Source organism: Sinohyriopsis cumingii, chromosome 12 (genome assembly GCF_028554795.1).
Source record: "Sinohyriopsis cumingii isolate HCF-2022 chromosome 12, ASM2855479v2, whole genome shotgun sequence".
Lineage (NCBI taxonomy): Eukaryota > Metazoa > Mollusca > Bivalvia > Unionida > Unionidae > Sinohyriopsis > Sinohyriopsis cumingii.
Window position 1 is genome coordinate 46,321,554 of NC_142972.1, and position 18,885 is coordinate 46,340,438.

An 18,885-nucleotide genomic window follows, 5' to 3' on the forward strand; every position below is an offset into this window, starting at 1 on the left:
GGAAGAAAAATTGAATTTGTTCTTCATCAGATATGGATAAAGATTTACTAGGACATGAAAAAAGAAAAATAATGGACTACAACATACATTCATCAAATATAACATTTTCAAATTCATCAGGAAGTTTGACTTTGTTGAAAAGGTCAGATAATCTGCCCAGTGTATATAATGTAAAAACTGATTCAGAAATGTATAAAGAAAACCTTGCAAAACTGACTATTCTCTCATTGTTGATGTCCGTAGTAAATCTGATTGTTACTTTCACATTGTTAGCAACTATTTTTAGTACTGTACATGCGTGACTGTATATTATATTATATCAATATTTAATTTGTCAGCAGCTTACATAAGACTGCCTTAAACAAACATGTAAAAAAAAATCTGCATTTAATTGGCACTTCAAATTTGATATTTGTCAACACAGATTGAGACACAGTTGTGTCTTAAAATAGCCATTACCAGTTAGATTATATCAGAATTTCTGACAATGAGCATTAAGTATAATGCATATTGTTTATGTGTATTTAAAAAAACAAGTTTGCAATCATGTAGCTTGACAAAAGTTAACACTTTGAACAAGAAGAAAGCCTATTGATTTTGTGGGTCAAAAGTTCAAAGGTTATAGTCACCAACTGAAGGAGGAAAATTTCTTTTGCATAATAACTTTTACTTTAGATCATGTACCTTGACCATAAATTTGTGGATTGCTTGTGCTAAGAGGTCAATTGAGCTTTGGGGTTAAAAGGTCAGTAGTCAAGACCATTGTGAGTCTAAATGAAAATGGGATTTTGTTGAATAACTTTGAGAACATGTTTATTGACCAAACTTTGTGTATGACTTGCACTTAGGATAAAAAAATTGTCTTTAGATTTGGAGTTTAGAGGTGAAAGATGATGGTAATGGTAAGTCCAATTAGAAAATAATGGTTTCTGTACAATAAGTTTAGTTTAAGATGGCACACCATGACCTTTGGTCAAGGTCCATGTTGGTCAGTAATCTCCAGAGTCAACCATGTCCTACTAGTGCCTACATATAGAAGATTATTAAACACAGGGTATGTATATAAATTGCCATTCACAGTACTCTTATTGACATTGTAGGTATTACTGGCACACAGATAATCTTTGGCTGCGTGCTGTGAATGCCGAGTTCCTGTATGGCTATGAATATCTAGGAAACACCATGAGGCTTGTCATCACTCCACTCACTGATAGGTATGATTTGTGAGATCTAGCAGTCAACACACATACATGAATTCACATCAATCTGTGTCGCGTATTTTTCATGTACTCATTATAATATCATTTTCACAAAAAATAATGTGCACAACAGTTTTAAACAAATAAATGTGGCAATATTTCCACATTGTTTTTACTTTTGAAGATTTTCATTAAAGAACATCAGAAAATGCAAAGCTTATTGCAACATTCATTTTGTAGTTTTTCTGCAGTTTTTAGAAAAAAATCTGTGCAGTTCTAGTATTTCTGGGGTGATCCCCAAAGATATAATATGCAATATGTATAGGTCAAATAGATTTTCTAAATCATTTGTCTCTGCAACTTTGGTCTCCTCCAACACCATCTTTGCCTTGGATCTTATATAATACACCACATGTTTGTTAAATATTAAAACTTATCTTCTTTTCTTATGCTGTGAACTGATTTTCCAGAACAAATGTCATAATATTTTTTTTTTCTTATGATAGAAATTAATAAAAAAGTTTCATATGTTTGCTTCTTATTTATTCTGTTTAAATAACTGTAAAGTAAGGCATGATACAATGCCAAGAACATAGATTTTAAAGCTATCAATGAATGCTAAAAAATATGATTGCCTTGAATATAAAAAGCAGTTTCTTAATCATTTCTCACATTTTCTTTCCTTCTGCAGATGTTATCTCACATTGACAGGGGCTCTCCATTTGAAGTTTGGAGGGGCTCCAGCAGGACCTGCTGGTACTGGAAAGACAGAAACTGTCAAGGTAGGGCAGACACATAGAGTCAGTATAAAAAGATCTGAATCAGTAAAACCTCTCAAAATAGACACCTGAACACACCTATAACAGACAATTCATACCATATTTGTATGCCTCTACCAAACCTTTTATCCACCCATCATGAATTATATTTCCACTCAGTACCTTTTAAAGGACTTAATGGATTTGAACAAAATTTTATTTGCGGTTTTACAATAAGAACCTCTAGATAAGGTTAAATTTTCACCAATTTACAATAAAAATTAACATTTAGTAATTGCCCATGTTTGACTTGGAACATTGCATTCAAATGTGTCATGATTTTGTTGCCACAGACTTCATGGATTCAATCCACATTTTGCATGAAGTTTTACATTAAGAAGACATGTTTGATACTCACCATTTTCCAACACAATTTTATGATGTTATTGCTCTGTTTGACTTGGAATTGATTCCTTCTATTGCATAACATTTTTGTTTTTGGTTAGTAACTTTTAAAGACTTAATGGATTTAAACCAAATTGAATGTGAAGGTTTCATTAAGAAGGTATAGGACAAGTTCAGTTTTCACTTTTTTGAAACTTAATTTAGCCAAGTTATGGTTGCAGTTAGACTTAGAATATTGCCCATTCATTGCAGTGCATTTCCCCTCAAAAATATTACAAGAACTTCATGGACTCGAACTAAATTTTTGATATTGGGCTTTATGTTAAGAAGACTAGAACATGTTTTGATTTTCAAAATTAAAATGAATGGATGCATCATAATGTTATTTTTCCTACTCAGTTCAAGTACTTTATGGATTAAAACCAAATTAAGTAAAAGGCTTTATATTAATAAGACCAAGGTCAAGTTGATTTTCACTATTTTCTAACAAAAATGATACAGAGTTATGATCCCAGTTTTCTATTGAAAACTTTGTTCTTCAGCTGTATCATATTAGTGGGACATCCATGTCATATTGGCATAGTTTCAAGTTTTTCCTAGGAGTTGTACTTGCACAACAGGACAAAACAATTCTTTACTAAACTTGCCTGGACATGAAAAATGTCATAGATGGGCAAATAAATTTTGAAATAATAAAATATATAAAAAACACAAAAGTTAGAGTTTTTGAAGACAGTTTTTATCCCATTTGTCTTTGTTAAGGTTGTAGATCTATATTGGAATTGCTACCCCCTCAATCAATTGTGTTAATAAATTTGATTTTTTCATCAGAGTCTGTTATGCAGATTTTACATCATATCCTGTTCCATACATAGTACTTTTTTGTCAGCATTGATATATAGTAATTACAATGGTTAAGTTAGATAGAGCCCCATTTAAAGCAATCTCTTTACTTTCAGGATCTTGCAAAAGCAATGGCTGTTCAGTGTGTTGTGTTCAACTGTTCAGATCAGCTAGACTTTATGGCAATGGGCAAGTTCTTTAAGGGATTGGCAAGGTAAAATGCCATATATATATATATATATATATATATATATATATGTAATTAATGATATTGCACTTTTATAATGTTCTTTATTCTAGTCCACTATTGAATGTAAATGTTTATCAATGAATTTTTCAGCTTATAATTGGCAAAGTGCAAGGCCATGCTAAGCCATGAAATTTTACTTTAAATAATGAATGATCCAAGTTTTATAAGGATTGAAACGTTTGACCCATGAATCATAATGTCAACTTTGCATTGTCAGATAGTCAAGCAGGAATTTCTTTTGATGTTTTTACCAAGAGCCTTTTCCCAGTGTTATCTATGCAGCACTTTTCAGAAAGTGCAGACATTTTTGCACATTTTTGAGAGTTAGGAACAGTCCCTGTGATTGAAAAGAAATTCTTGGGGATTTTGCTGGAAGAGACTTAGGAGCAATGTTTGGTTGGTTAAACCATCATATGCTTTGGAAAACCATGACTGGTTCCATCTTTTCTGTTAAAACTCATCAGAATGAGTTGTAATTGCTGTGGCAGGTTGTTTTGCAACTTTATATACCAAAGTTTAGCCAGTAATCACCCAGGTGTTAGGTCATGTGATTAAGATTAACCAGTCAGAATTGTGTTAATTGTTGTGTTAGCTGGTATTTGACATTTGAAGGCTATACCACTTGTGTATCTAATGTTAAATGGTATTAACCTGCACTGTGCATTGTTAGTAAATGTTCACTATAATTAGCTGGTATTTAGCAAGTTGAGATTCTCCATTAAGTCTGTGTTAGTGTGGAATTAGTAAAGTGAAAAGCCTTAGCTAGTGTTAGCTGGGTATTTGGAGGTAATTGAAGTCCCTGTTCAATAAGTCAAACAAGAACTGTTGATCAGCAGACCATTTCTTTACGAAGCAATGATAGTTATCATGTATGAATACAATTAAAATTTAATTATGATTTGAACAAAAAAGACATAGCTTAGAAAAAACAATTTAATAATTATATAATAAAAAATGACAAATGGCATTGTCTCTATAATATGGTTGTAAGTTTATAAATTATAAATTGCTAGTGCCTTTGACACTGAAAGAACATTGTAACTGTTGGAAAATATCTCTCCTCCATTTAATTGGGGGTGTAATTCCTCATTTTGATCAGTCTGCCTTTTACTGGATTAGGTGTGACAGAGTCTTGAGGAGTAAGATCAACAATCATTATGGTGTTGGGCTTGACTTCAGTTAATTCTTGAAAAATTGAATCGATATTTCATATGGCATAGTTGAACTCACTGGTTTCTGTGTTCATTATTGGTATGAATATCGAGTTTGTTGTGTTCATTGTTCTCATACAATTGTCCAACAGGTACCCAGTCAAGTTGAACTGAGTAGCACCTTCTATCTTTAACATTGGCTGTTCCTTAAATGAAATGAAGCTGAGGTTATTCTCAGTGTTGTAGGCCATCACTATGCTCACCATGATGGTGGTACAATTTCACCCCTCGTTTTGGTCAGTTTTTCTTTTATTGGTATAAATTTTGGGAGGTCATCTTGGGCGAGGTCATCTTGGGCAAAGTCGTTAACCATGCTTGTGTAGGATTTGGATTCAGTCGGTTCCTGGAGAATAAAACTAATAGTTTTTCTTGTACAATGCTGGAATGTGTCAATTTAACTATCATCCTGCAGGTAGTCAGTTTAAGGTTCAACTGGATAACACCTTCCAGTTCTAACATTGCATACTGTTCAATTGGAATACGTGAGGAGTCAGTGTTGATGTCCAAGTCAATCATTGTGTTTATGACCGTGGTCTCATATTTCACTTAAAATATGCAATACCAGTATTTTTCATGCAGCTTAATTTGCTAATTGTTTGATGTGAGTTATCATTTATACTCAGTTTTATGTCACATCCACCTGCAAGCTGTAAACCCAAAATGTGCCATTGTGTAATGTGCTGGCTGGTCTGGGCATTTGCAGTTTGTTAAGAATAATCATTAGACATTAGAATGAACAACATAAACTTTGATCTGCTGGTGCCGTGAGAGCATTTTGGGTATCTCTTGTTTGTATTTGAACCCATCTTTCTGGTGAATGCATACGATATTATGTGACGTGCAATAAAGACAAGCCTTTTGTTGCAGGCCATGTCATTTTCTCAACTCAGCTAGTTTATGTTATGACCTTTATAAAGGCCAGTACTTTGTGAATAATTTTTACATGCTCTATAGTTGTTTTAATTCACAATATATGGCAAATTGACTTTTGTTCATAGGGTACCAATTTGTTGGTAGATTTTGTGTTTGCTGCAGATGATAGACTTCAGCGCCCAACAAAGAATATTTAATCAATAAATGCAATAGAACCCATCCATGAATTTATGTATCACAAAAATTTCAGCTCAGAAAAATGAATTCTTATATGCTTCATAGATATATGCCAGGGTTGTAAATTTAAAGAGTGAAATTCAATAATGATGAACAATTTCAGCGCTGGTGCTTGGGCCTGTTTTGATGAGTTCAACCGCATTGACATTGAAGTGTTGTCAGTAGTTGCGCAGCAAATTACCACCATCCAGAAAGCACAACAACAGAGGGTAGGAATGGGTGCAGATGTTGCCATGCCGAGTTCTTTGCGTGCAGTGCTAGCTACTAACATTTCTCAAAATTCTCTTCTTTATATATCCTTTTACTTCTGTATATAACCTCCCATTTCTCTCTTCTGCATACTCTCCCATTTTACTGAATTATAAAGGAGTTGCTTTTTAAATTTCTAATTTTATAGTGGCTTAAAGTAGTTTATAGCAGATAATCCTCTTTGGCTAAAACAATGGCTCCTCTCACATCAACTATATCTTTCTTAATAATTACAATTGTAATTCGTGAGGTTTTCCAGCAGAGTTATTTCTTGCAAAGTTGATACATCAATACTACCTCTGACCTTAGCATGTTTCAGGTTCTTTTTAAAGTAACTGAACTATCCCTACCACTCTGTCATCGTTCAAAATCTAAACTTTTCAGTTGTAGGAAAAATTTAAGATTATGATGGCATCCTATCCTCATAATTATGTCATGTTCTGTCTTTAAGCTGTAGATGTTCTGCTGATGTTTTCCTTCATCTTCATAAATTCTAGGTCATTGGTACGCTGATAGCTGTGTTCCATCGTATGTTTCAGATCATCACCTCCAGCTGCATCCTGCTAATGACATAATTATACTACTGTAGCAGTGTACTGCTCCTATTGTGAATTCAAAGCTCCTTTATAATTAGATTTGAGTTGCTATTGGGAAGCTTTGCTGAGCAAACAACATAGAAAAAGTGATAGCCTCTTCATATTTAAGTACCATAATATTACTTTAAATGAAAGTATATTGACAATGGTTTACCCAGTATATCATTTTCTGTTTTAGCTTATTGTGTTAAAAATGTTGGTGGGTAATATTTTTAATTAAGAACCTGCTCAATGAAGTTGGTGGAAACCTTTAATAATCATGGTTGGCTCATTGGCTTGCTGGCTTTTCATCCATCTGTCTGTCTGTCAACAATTTGGTTTCTATGAAATAACTTGACTGAAAATGAATGAATTTTAAGCAAATTTGACATCATCTTTATGTTGCTGAGACCTTGAATGGGTTTCACTTCCAGCATTCCATGTTGTTATTTACAGGAGTTATTCCCATTGGTTGCACATTCTTGTCTGTTGTTTTCACGGCATAACTTTCCCAAATTTGGTATGTGGCTTTAAGTTGATGAGACTTTTATTGAGTTTGATTTCTAGAATTTCATGATATAATTGACAGAAAACCCAATAGACCTTTCCCCTGACTAGTATCTGCAATATTACTTTTACCAAGGATTGTTGGATTTCAACCAGACATGGATGTAGCTTTATGCTTTTAAGACCTTGAATGAGATTTATTTTCAGCATTTCACAGATTATTGATGGTAGTTATTGCCCCTGATTTGCTTTTTCCTAACTTTGATTTCTGAAGCAAAACTTAACATGGTATTTCTGACTTCAAACCAAGTTGACAATGCACTTTATTGACAAGACTGAATTATTTTGATTTCTAGCATTCAACAACATATACAGGAGTTATGGTCCCTGATCGTCTGTTTCCTGACTGGTTTTCACAGCATTATTTTATGAATAATGATTCAGCCAGGTTTGTCACGCAACTTTGATTTGATGTGGGCTTGAATTGATTTCAATTTCTAGGTTTGCACATTATCATTGGAAGAGTTATAGCCTGGTCGGCCTCTGCCTGACTTGGGTTTCTGTAGCATAATTTACAAGATTACTGTATTTCAGCCAAGTTTTGACCTGAAGCTTTTAATGTTGATGAGACCATCAATGCATTGGAATTGCAGTGCTTAAATATGTTCATTTAGAGCAGGTTATGAACCCTAAATACCCATTGTTTGTTTCCCAATTCAGGTTCATCCGTTTAAGACCCTATTGAGCAGATAGTAGTTAGCAGTGACCCTTTTGTGATGCACCTATCGCATATAGCTCTGATTCCATATGTGATATGAAATAAATTCACCCTTGTTCCACAGCAAGAAAAAAGGGTTTGATTCTATTTCAACTGACTGCAACCAGTTTCTTTGTGTTTCTGACACAACATTCATGAAGAATAAAAACTGAATTGTACCTTGTATTAATACAGATTATTTTTCTAGTGTGTTCTTGAGTAAGAGCCATACTAAAACAGTATTTTCTTCTATTTATTTGAATTATTTTACAACATCATAGTTTTTGCAGTGAAACTTTTAACTTAGTATATTTTTAACCTCTAGAGCTAGTCTTAGAGTTTTTTAAAGGATGCAAGGCTTCTAAAACAAGTCCTTTTGGCATTTTGTTGGACCGAACAGTTATTAAACATACGGTTCTAACAAGAATAGTTGACTTCAGATGATAGATGTATAATATAGACGGAACTCTTGTAAGCAGAATCTATCATTGTTTATGTATGACTTTTCTGTTTGGTAACTTGATTTGAACTTTATATATTTCCAAATTTTCTCACCCTCTCTTTTGAATTGAACAGTTTTCATGTTGGGTCACTAAGGGATATTTTTGTCAACAAAGTTGTGGAACTTAAGGTTTCAGAACCCTTGCATGTATTTTTTTATTTGGTCAAAGTCATAAAACACTGTTGATTTTTGACTTAAACTGTAATGTTTTGGTAAAGCCCACTTGTTAGCTCAAATAATTGTTTTGAAATTAGCATGGCTGTTTGAGTGACAAAAAATTTCAGATAGAAACATAATTGGGATAACATATTTATGCATGGAGCTGAGTAGAATGAAAGTACTGGAAATCTTTGAATTCTACACGTATCATATATATATATATATATATATATATATATATATATATATATATATATATATATATATATATATATATATATATATATATATATATATATATATATATAAGAATGAGCCCAAAATGTTGGCAAAATGGTAAATTTGGAGTCAGATATCTCACATTACTTGTATAGACTTTGACCATGACTTTTTCCTTTTTTAACCATTAGTGCTAGATGTAGATACATTAGTACATAGATACTTTCATACTAACAGTCTCTTCCACTCTTGCTGACTCTACCTTTCCTAGCTCTGGGGCCTGGGCTTGTTTTGATGAGTTCAACCGCATTGATGTTGAGGTATTGTCTGTCGTAGCTATGCAGATAATGACAATTTTCCGAGCACAGGTAGAAAAGGTTTGTATGTCTGTCTTTCTGTGTAATCTGAGTTTGGAAGGTTTGACTCTGTCTTTACCTACATATAATATGCATCCAGCTGAAAAAGCATCATAGACTATTGGTAGGATGATTAATCAAAATAAATGAAGATTGGTCAGAAAACTCAATTGACTAAATGTTTATTTATGGTTTTCCATTTATTGTCGTTTGGTTGTAATTATACGCATAACAAAGCTAGACTCTGATATGATTACACATTATGCAGTGGCATATCAGTAATCTGTGCATTTTTATTTTATTTTGTTGTTTTAGTTGGGTTTGTGTTCTATGCGGGTAAATATAGTATTATAGCTTTTAATATTGACCCCTACATTATTATGAGAACTGGTATTTATTGTGTAACAATTCTGTTAATTTATTGCTGATTTTGTAGGTACATAATTTTGCTTTTAGTATCTTCTGAATAGATGCATAAATTTGTCTTTGAGGTATGTAAATAAAATAAATATTTTAATAATTATTAATTAATGTCAGATATTTGTGTAATGAATCTTTCCTGATCCTGGAAAGTCAAACTAAATTGGCTAATAAGCATCATTGGAATATTTCAAGGACATTGGAACCCATTTCTAAATCAATTCAGATTTTGTAAAAATGGATAGATACTAATCTACATTATAAAAAATGCACCATTTATATTCACGTATAAGTCAGATCCAACCTCAAACAACATAGACCTTGATTTGCTTGTACATTATGTAATGGCAGATCAGGATCTATGTTGGTTGTCCCACTGATTAGTCCTAACAAATTGCATAGTCCCAGATCTGTTGGCACTTTATGTACTGGCAGCTCTGGGTCTGTGTTGTATGCAGTTGGATCCAACTTGTAAGTATGTATGGTACTCATTGATCACTGTATGTAGTGAAATTCTAATTGTAACAAAAAATTGCCATTGGTCCTTTGATATTAGAGAGTTCTACCATATGGTCGTACGATAAAGGTTGTGGAGACTTTGAAAATGTCAACAAATAGGCCTTCTCATGCAGGTGCCTAAGAATTGTAAAAATACTTATTGAAACTCTAAATACTAGACTATGTTTAAAGAAATATATATAAATATTGTACATAGAAACAGAAATTGTAGAAACTGACTGTGAGACTTGTAAAAATTTTGCAGTTTTACATTTTCATCATTTGCTAGCCAGCCTGTTTGATGGCACAATACAGTAGGTATATTTCACTGACATAAAAGCAATGTTGTCCAAAACATTGGTTACAGTTTTGGCAAGTTATATTTTTGCAATGCAAATGAGTATTGGTTCTTATAATGTAGGTGATATATTTGGATGGAATTTATTTTCAGTCTTTCAAGACCATTAAATTACTGAAATTGTCCACCACCAACACTACCTATTATACAGTGAATTAGAAAGTGTAATTATGCCAGAACTTTAATTTGAAAGGGGCATATAGCATTGCTCCTATCTTTCACGTCACATTTGATCACATCTGTCATGAATTTCACATCTGAATACCTAATTTTTGAAGGACTTTATGGATTGAAGTTATATTTGGCATGATTCTTTTCTATTTTTAGATTTTGGTCAGGTTCATTTTCAGTTTTTTTACATGGAACTTTGTCTTTCAGTTTCCAAACAATAACTTGGAATTTTGGTTTTCGTACAGTATCATTTAACGAATATCTTTGAAAGTATGAAATGCTAATTTACATTGAGAAGAATTAAATCAAGTTTAAAATTGTCATTCTTTTCTGGGCAAAGATTATGGCTCCTATTTGACTTCAGATTTTTGCACGGCTAGTTTCCTTTCACATTGGAATGATTTCATGGATTGTAACCAGATCTGATACAAATCTTTACATTAAGAAGGCTTTGGTTGAGTGTCATTTTTATTGTTTTCTATTTCTGTTTGACTTTGAACTTTGCACATTTAGTTTTTGTTTAACAACTTCAAATGGATTCAATGGATTGTAACCAAATTTGGAATGAATCATTACATTAACATCTTGGCTAAGTTTGAATTAAACTTTTTTGGCAAACATTTACAGACTTATGACCCCTGTTTGAATTGAAGCTTCGGTGCTCAATCATTAATTTTTGAAGGACCTTATGGATTGAAATGAAATTTGATTAGAGGCTGTACTTTACAAAGACCTAGTTCAAATTTTCTTGTCACCATTTTCTTACACAATTTTACATATTATCATGGACCCAGTTTGACTTGGAACTTAACTCAATTTATGTATAGTAAATGTTGAATGTAATTTTGGATTGAAACTAAATTTGATATGAGACTTTAGATTGAAAATATCTGGGTCAGGTTTGATTTGAACTATTTTGAGTCAAAATGTTTTCGAGTTATGGCTCCATTTTCAGCTTAGAACTTTGCCAGAGTCATTGTAATATATAACAACAATATTTAAATAAATGTATATTCTTTCATTGAGGAGATAGTATGAATAAATTTCAGTAAATAAATTAAATACCCATCTCCAATTCTCAGGTTGACAGGTTCATTTTTGAGGGTGTGGAGCTGGTATTGAAGCCATCCTGTGCCGTGTTCATCACCATGAACCCAGGGTATGCTGGGAGAACAGAATTACCAGATAACCTCAAGGTAAATGCATCCTTGAGATTAGTACAAATGAAGAAATAAACAAATTAGTTGGTCAAACATGACCAGAACATGACTTCTCTTTTTGCCTATTAAAAATACTGGTCAAAATTCTGTTTCTGGATTGTGAAAATATCTTGCTTTCTTGGACCTTATGCCAGACCCATGCTAGAACTCTTAACCTGAGTAATTTCAAATGAAACTTTACAAATTTCGGGAATGGATTTTGTGATGCTATTAAGTAATATGTATTGAAAAACAAGTGCAGTTTAATTTATTTATTTATATTTCAAAATGGAGGTCAGGATCAGGTGACATCCAATGTCCATAAATACCATTTCCCATGTACATGACACAGATAATTGTATTTGCAACCTAAAAACAAAATTGTAAAACAAAAATGGCAGGTTACAAATAACAAAACACAATTTCTTTGACTGATATGCTTAATGTAATAATGAAGACATGCGAAAGAAAAATAATGTATAAAGAGAATATACATTCATGCCCAGTGGAATGATTCACATAGTCTGCAGTAAGTGTATTTTACGGTCAAACATAGTAATATGTCCAGTAATTACTTTGAGCATGAGCCTGTTTTCCATAACAGTATTTGCATATTACTTATTCCATCACGTGACTGACATGAGCAGCATTTGACACAATAGACCATGATATATTACTTCAACATCTCCAGCATGTATTTGGCATTCATGATACAGACTTACTGTGGTTCAAGTCCTACTTGGTCAACAGGACACAAATTGTATCTGCAAATGGATTTCACTCCAGCCCAGTTAATCTATGTTGTGGTGTTCCACAGGGCTTTGTTCTTGGCCTGTTCTCTTCATTCTATACACTCAGCTGCTCTCAAGTGTCATAGATCATCATCCAGTGTCTCACCATTTGTACGCTGACGACACCCAAATATACAAATCTAGCCACCCAACTGAAGTTGATGCTGCCATCCAAGGTGTAGAGAGGTGAATTTCTGATATGAAATCATGGATGACATGTAACAAGCTACAGATGAATGATGATAAAACTGAGAACATTCTGATCACAACACAAAGACTTTCTCAGTCACATCTTTTACCTCAAACAATAAATATCAGCAACACCAACATTAAATTCACACAGTAAGTACAAAACCTAGGCGTCACTCTGGACAGTACTCTCACGTTGCAGCAGCATGTCATGAACATATGCAAGGCTGCATATCTTGAGCTGAGACCCATCAGCTCCATTCACAAATATCTTTCAGTTGATGCCACTAAAACACTTGTATGTTCATTAGTACTTTCAAGACTGGACTATTGTAACTCAATTCTGTCACAGCTGCTTGGATCATATTTAGAGTACCACAATCAGAGCACACCTCCCAGCTGCTCTGTGCCCTACACTGGCTATCCATTCGATCCAGAATCAAACACAAAATTTGTTCTCTGTGCTATGTTTCACTGACAGACTCCAGTCCAACATATCTATTCGACCTCACCTATGTGTACACGCCAGCAAGATACTTACTCTCCTCTTCTGACAATCGTATACTAATTATTCCCACTACAAAAACGAATATGGACACCGTTCTTTTGCATACTAAGGCCCACCATCATTGAATGAATTGCCCACTGAACTTAGACACAAAGACACAGTGATCCCATTCAAGAGTGCTCTTAAAGCTCACTTATTTCAACTGCAAGAACAAACTTAAAGACCTAATAATGTTCCCTACCTTAAATATTTACAGCATGTTTTTATGTTTTCTAATTTCATGGTGTTTGTTTTCTGTAATAATATCATTATATTTTTTTTTTTTATCTCATAGGTGTTGTCTAATGTTGTAAAGCACTTAGAGCTTCTAAAGATTAGGCGCTACACAAAGTCCTCATTATTATTATTGTTATTACTATGAGCATCATGTGCTGGAGTATAATTATTGTATATATACCATCTATATTTGATTATATAAATCAGGACCAACTTCAAACAACATAGACCCTGATCTACTGTTGCATGATGTGCCAACAGTTCAAAGTCTGTGTTGTTTGTACTACTGACTACTTCTAACAAACTGTATCAACCTATGTATTCCAGTACTAATGGAACGGCAGATCTGGGTCTGTGCAGTTTGAAGTTTAAGTGAGTCTGTGCTATATTAAAAGTACTAATAACTGCACATGATTAAGTGAAGAGCATGAAATAATACAGCACATGTTTATTTACTGCAGACTATGTTGTAGGTTTGATGGCAATGAAGTATTAGTGTTAAATGTCGGACATAATATATGTTGTAGGTTCGATGGCAATGAAGTATTAGTGTTAAATGTCAGACTTAAGATATGTTGTAGGTTTGATGGCAATGAAGTATTAGTGTTAAATGTCAGACTTAATTTATGTTGTAGGTTTGATGGCAATGAAATATTAGTGTTAGATGTCGGACTTAAGATATGTTGTAGGTTTGATGGCAATGAAGTATTCATAATAAACATAGGACTTAATACAATTTCTGTTCTAGTCAGTAACATCTCCTAGTATTCTCAAACACTATTTGAACATAGATTTCAAACTTGAGAGTAAATTTTTGTGTCTTTATGAGGGTTGACTTCAGGATCATTGAACTGTCCAAAATTCATAAACTTTGTTACTTCTCTTTGCCTTTTAGATTTCAATAACCATAATATAGGCACAGTATTTTTTCCCATTTTGCATATTTTTAAAGTTGGGTTCAGTATGTATGCTTTAATACATTTTATTTGTCAAGTTTTTATTAAAATTTTTGAGGGTAATACGTGCATACACACAGATGTGCTATGCACAGCGTGTTGCCATTGTCACTCAATTTTTTGTTACATCTATCTGGTTTGCATCAGTTTTTAGGTACTGTTGTGGGTTATACTACTAGTTTTATTCACACGTTTGTAGTTACCTGGTAATACATTTGAAGGCATAATTGATTATTTCAGTAACTAAAATGTAGGTAGAGTATATTTTCCCCATTTTGCATTTTCTTTTAAACTCAGGTTCAGAATGTATGCTTTAATACATTTTATTTGTCAAGTTTTCATTTAGCTTTTTGGTGGTCATGTATGCCCACACACAAATGTAGTATGCACATTGTGTTACCATTGACACTGCATAAGTTTCACATTTGTGTCCGTTTTCAGGTACTGTTGCGGGTTATAGGAATTTTATGAACACATTTTTAGTTACCTCATAATACATTTTAAGGTTTAATTGATGATTTGTAATAATTAAATGACAATTTTTCAGGCACTGTTCCGTCCAGTAGCTATGATGGTCCCAGACTATGCCCTCATTGCTGAGATCAGCTTGTTTTCCTTCGGTTTCTCTGATGCCAGGGTCTTAGCCAAGAAGATTGTCAGCACTTTCAAACTTTCCTCAGAACAGCTCAGCTCGCAGGTAACAAAAAAGTCAAATAATTTCAGTAAATATCCATTACACATATTAACAGTGTTCAGTTGGAAAATATTGTGGTATTGTATGCATAATTCTGAGTGCTTTGGTATTGATGAGGTTTTGATTAATTTTCCTACAGTATCTGAAGTTCAGTTAATTTCAGTAATTTTAAAATGGTAATCAACAAGTTTACCTTAAGTCTTTATGGAGTTTTAAGTAAATAATGAATGATATGGCGTATAATCCAAGAAGAAGTATTAAAGGTGTAATTATTTATGTGTGATATATAGGTGTGTGTGTGTGTTTGTTGACAGAATGGTTAAAAAAAATTTACAGTGACTTTTACAGGGACTGGCTTCATAAACTCTTCATAATAATTTCCTTTTCGTTGTTCAGACATATTGTATATCGGAAATTTTGTAGAAATGAGACATTCTTACAAGACACAAGACATTCATACAAACATAAATATGCCACTGTGTCAAAGACACAGGAAATTCATAGAAACATGCAAGTGCCACTTTGTCAGAGATATAAGACATTCATAAAAACATGCATATACCACTCTGTCAAAGACATGAACCATTCTTACAAACATGCATATGATACTCTTTGAAAGACATGATACATTCATACAACCATGCATATGCCACTTTGTCAGAGGCACGAGACATCCATACAGACATGCATATACCATTTTGTCAAAGACATGAGACATTCATGCAAATATGCATATGCCACTTTGTCACACTCATGAGACATCCGTACAGACATGCATATACCATTTTGTCAAAGACATGATACATTCATACAACCATGCATATGCCACTTTATCACAGGCATGAGACATCCGTACAGACATGCATATACCATTTTGTCAAAGACATGAGACATTCATGCAAATATGCATATGCCACTTTGTCACAGGCATGAGACATCCGTACAGACATGCATATACCATTTTGTCAAAGACATGAGACATTAATGCAAATATGCATATGCCACTTTGTCACAGGCATGAGACATCCGTACAGACATGCATATACCATTTTGTCAAAGACATGATACATTCATACAACCATGCATATGCCACTTTGTCACAGGCATGAGACATCCGTACAGACATGCATATACCATTTTGTCAAAGACATGAGACATTCATGCAAATATGCATATGCCACTTTGTCACAGGCATGAGACATCCGTACAGACATGCATATACCATTTTGTCAAAGACATGATACATTCATACAACCATGCATATGCCACTTTGTCACAGGCATGAGACATCCGTACAGACATGCATATACCATTTTGTCAAAGACATGAGACATTCATGCAAATATGCATATGCCACTTTGTCACAGGCATGAGACATCCGTACAGACATGCATATACCATTTTGTCAAGGCATGAGACATTCATGCAAATATGTATATGCCACTTTGTCACAGGCATGAGACATCCGTACAGACATGCATATACCATTTTGTCAAAGACATGATACATTCATACAACCATGCATATGCCACTTTGTCACAGGCATGAGACATCCGTACAGACATGCATATACCATTTTGTCAAAGACATGAGACATTCATGCAAATATGCATATGCCACTTTGTCACAGGCATGAGACATCCGTACAGACATGCATATACCATTTTGTCAAAGACGTGATACATTCATACAACCAGGCATGAGACATCCGTACAGACATGCATATACCATTTTGTCAAAGACATGATACATTCATACAACCATGCATATGCCACTTTGTCACAGGCATGAGACATCCGTACAGACATGCATATACCATTTTGTCAAAGACATGAGACAGTCATACAACCATGCATATGCCACTTTGTCAGAGGCATGAGACATCCATACAGACATGCATATACCATTTTGTCAAAGACATGAGACATTCATGCCACTTTGTCACAGGCATGAGACATCCATACAACAATGCATATACCATTTTGTCAGACATGATACATTCATGCAAATATGCATATGCCACTTTGTAAGAGGCATACACATTTGCAGACATGTGCACATTAGATCACTTCTGTCTTTCTGTATTTTTCTCTGATACTTAAAACCAGCATTTCACCAAAAATAAGGAGAAAGAAACAAAAATGCTTTTGCATGAATCATTCTTAACATTGTACACACAGTACTGTCAAAAGAAGAAGAGAATCAGAGGCAAATATTTATTGTATTTACAGTACAACTTCAGTTATTCGGCACCTGATTAACCATCAGTCTCTGTTAACCATCAGAGCATTGTACGTCAAAATATTAAAACCGGTACATGTACATATTTAGATATTATGATTTGTTGATGACCTGGTCTGTTGTATAATACTTTTAATGTACATATTATATTATCTTTCTATTCTCATATCCGTCATGGTCTCAGTCCTGCACCCTGATGGATAATCGAAATTCTACTGTACTGTTGTTAGTCCTATACTTTTTATTCATTTCTTTTGTGCAGAAAAATTATAGGTAACAGTAGTAGTAATAATGGTCACCTTATTTTCATTTAAAACGTTACAAATATTAAATAATGCCAAAATGATTAAAATCAAATCTCAGGTGTCCTATGTGAAGATCTGACGATGACTGCTTAAGGGTCATGTTATATTGACCTTTGAATTAGCCAATAGAGATGCAGCTTTCAAAATTCTGAAAGTGAATCAAATCGTTTGGTACACATTGATGATCTTCATCCACACTGCTCAGTCTCAACAAATGAAGATATAAGACATCATCTGATTGGTTGATAAAATTAGTGAGCATGGTAATAACATAGGTTACCAGAACATGACACCTGATCGCTGTCAGATCTTCATGTATAACAGTGGCGATCTTATTTTAATCAGATTGTAAATAATGCAAACTTTCTTGACAATAAATTGTAATACAAAAAATAGTTATATTTATGGATAAATATGTACCAAAAATTGCAGAGAAAGAAGTATTTAAAGTTCCAACATTACATATATTTTCCTTTATGACCCTTTTATTTTCTAGGATCACTATGACTTCGGTATGAGAGCTGTAAAGTCTGTCATCTCAGCAGCTGGTAACTTGAAGAGACAGTACCCAGACATGGATGAGGTAATTTAGGCTTGATTTTTTACTGTCTATACTTGCTATCTGTGGTAAGATGCTGGTGGATCTGTCTATATTATTTGTTATGACTAATCAGTAGAGTCACTGTAACAGTAATACATTAAAACTCCACTATAAGGTGCTTCATTGTAATATGAATTAGAACATAGGACTGTTATGAGATGGCTCCCAAAAGTGTACAATAATTTCACAAAATTATTGAAGTACTATAGAGCTTTAGTGCCAGAATAAGTGTGTTTGATTGAAGAAAAACAATATCACTGCTTCTTTCTTATTTATGAAAGACATTAGCAGCTTAAAAAACTGGTAAATGTTAATCTAATAGTTATTGAACCATTAACAATAAACGGAATAAGACTTCTTTGTCTTCAATGCATCCTGTGTACAGTTGTTGCTATGCCTAGGGTAAACAATACCAGCAGATGTTTTGCTCACTCAGTTGGCATATGTAACCAAACACCAACTGCTGTGCTGATTCAAAACAGTGTCTCAACCAAATTTATAAATAAATTAATTTGCCTGCCTATTTAAGAGAAAACAACGTCCATCAATACCTATTCAGTTAACTATGAGAACACCTG

The 18,885-nt window shown here is 33.6% G+C and overlaps 1 protein-coding gene across 1 annotated transcript in view; it reads left to right on the forward strand.

Annotated features, from left to right (window-relative positions):
- LOC149786380 (dynein axonemal heavy chain 1-like) overlaps positions 1-18,885 on the forward strand; it is a 314,616-nt gene that overhangs the window by 61,864 nt on the left and 233,867 nt on the right. Inside the window, exons 28-34 of the mRNA XM_089976799.1 lie at positions 1,101-1,214; positions 1,891-1,981; positions 3,322-3,419; positions 5,880-5,985; positions 11,630-11,743; positions 15,014-15,163; positions 18,203-18,289. Of these exons, the coding sequence (XP_089832925.1) occupies positions 1,101-1,214; positions 1,891-1,981; positions 3,322-3,419; positions 5,880-5,985; positions 11,630-11,743; positions 15,014-15,163; positions 18,203-18,289 (760 nt within the window). The remainder of the gene's footprint in view (positions 1-1,100; positions 1,215-1,890; positions 1,982-3,321; positions 3,420-5,879; positions 5,986-11,629; positions 11,744-15,013; positions 15,164-18,202; positions 18,290-18,885) is intronic.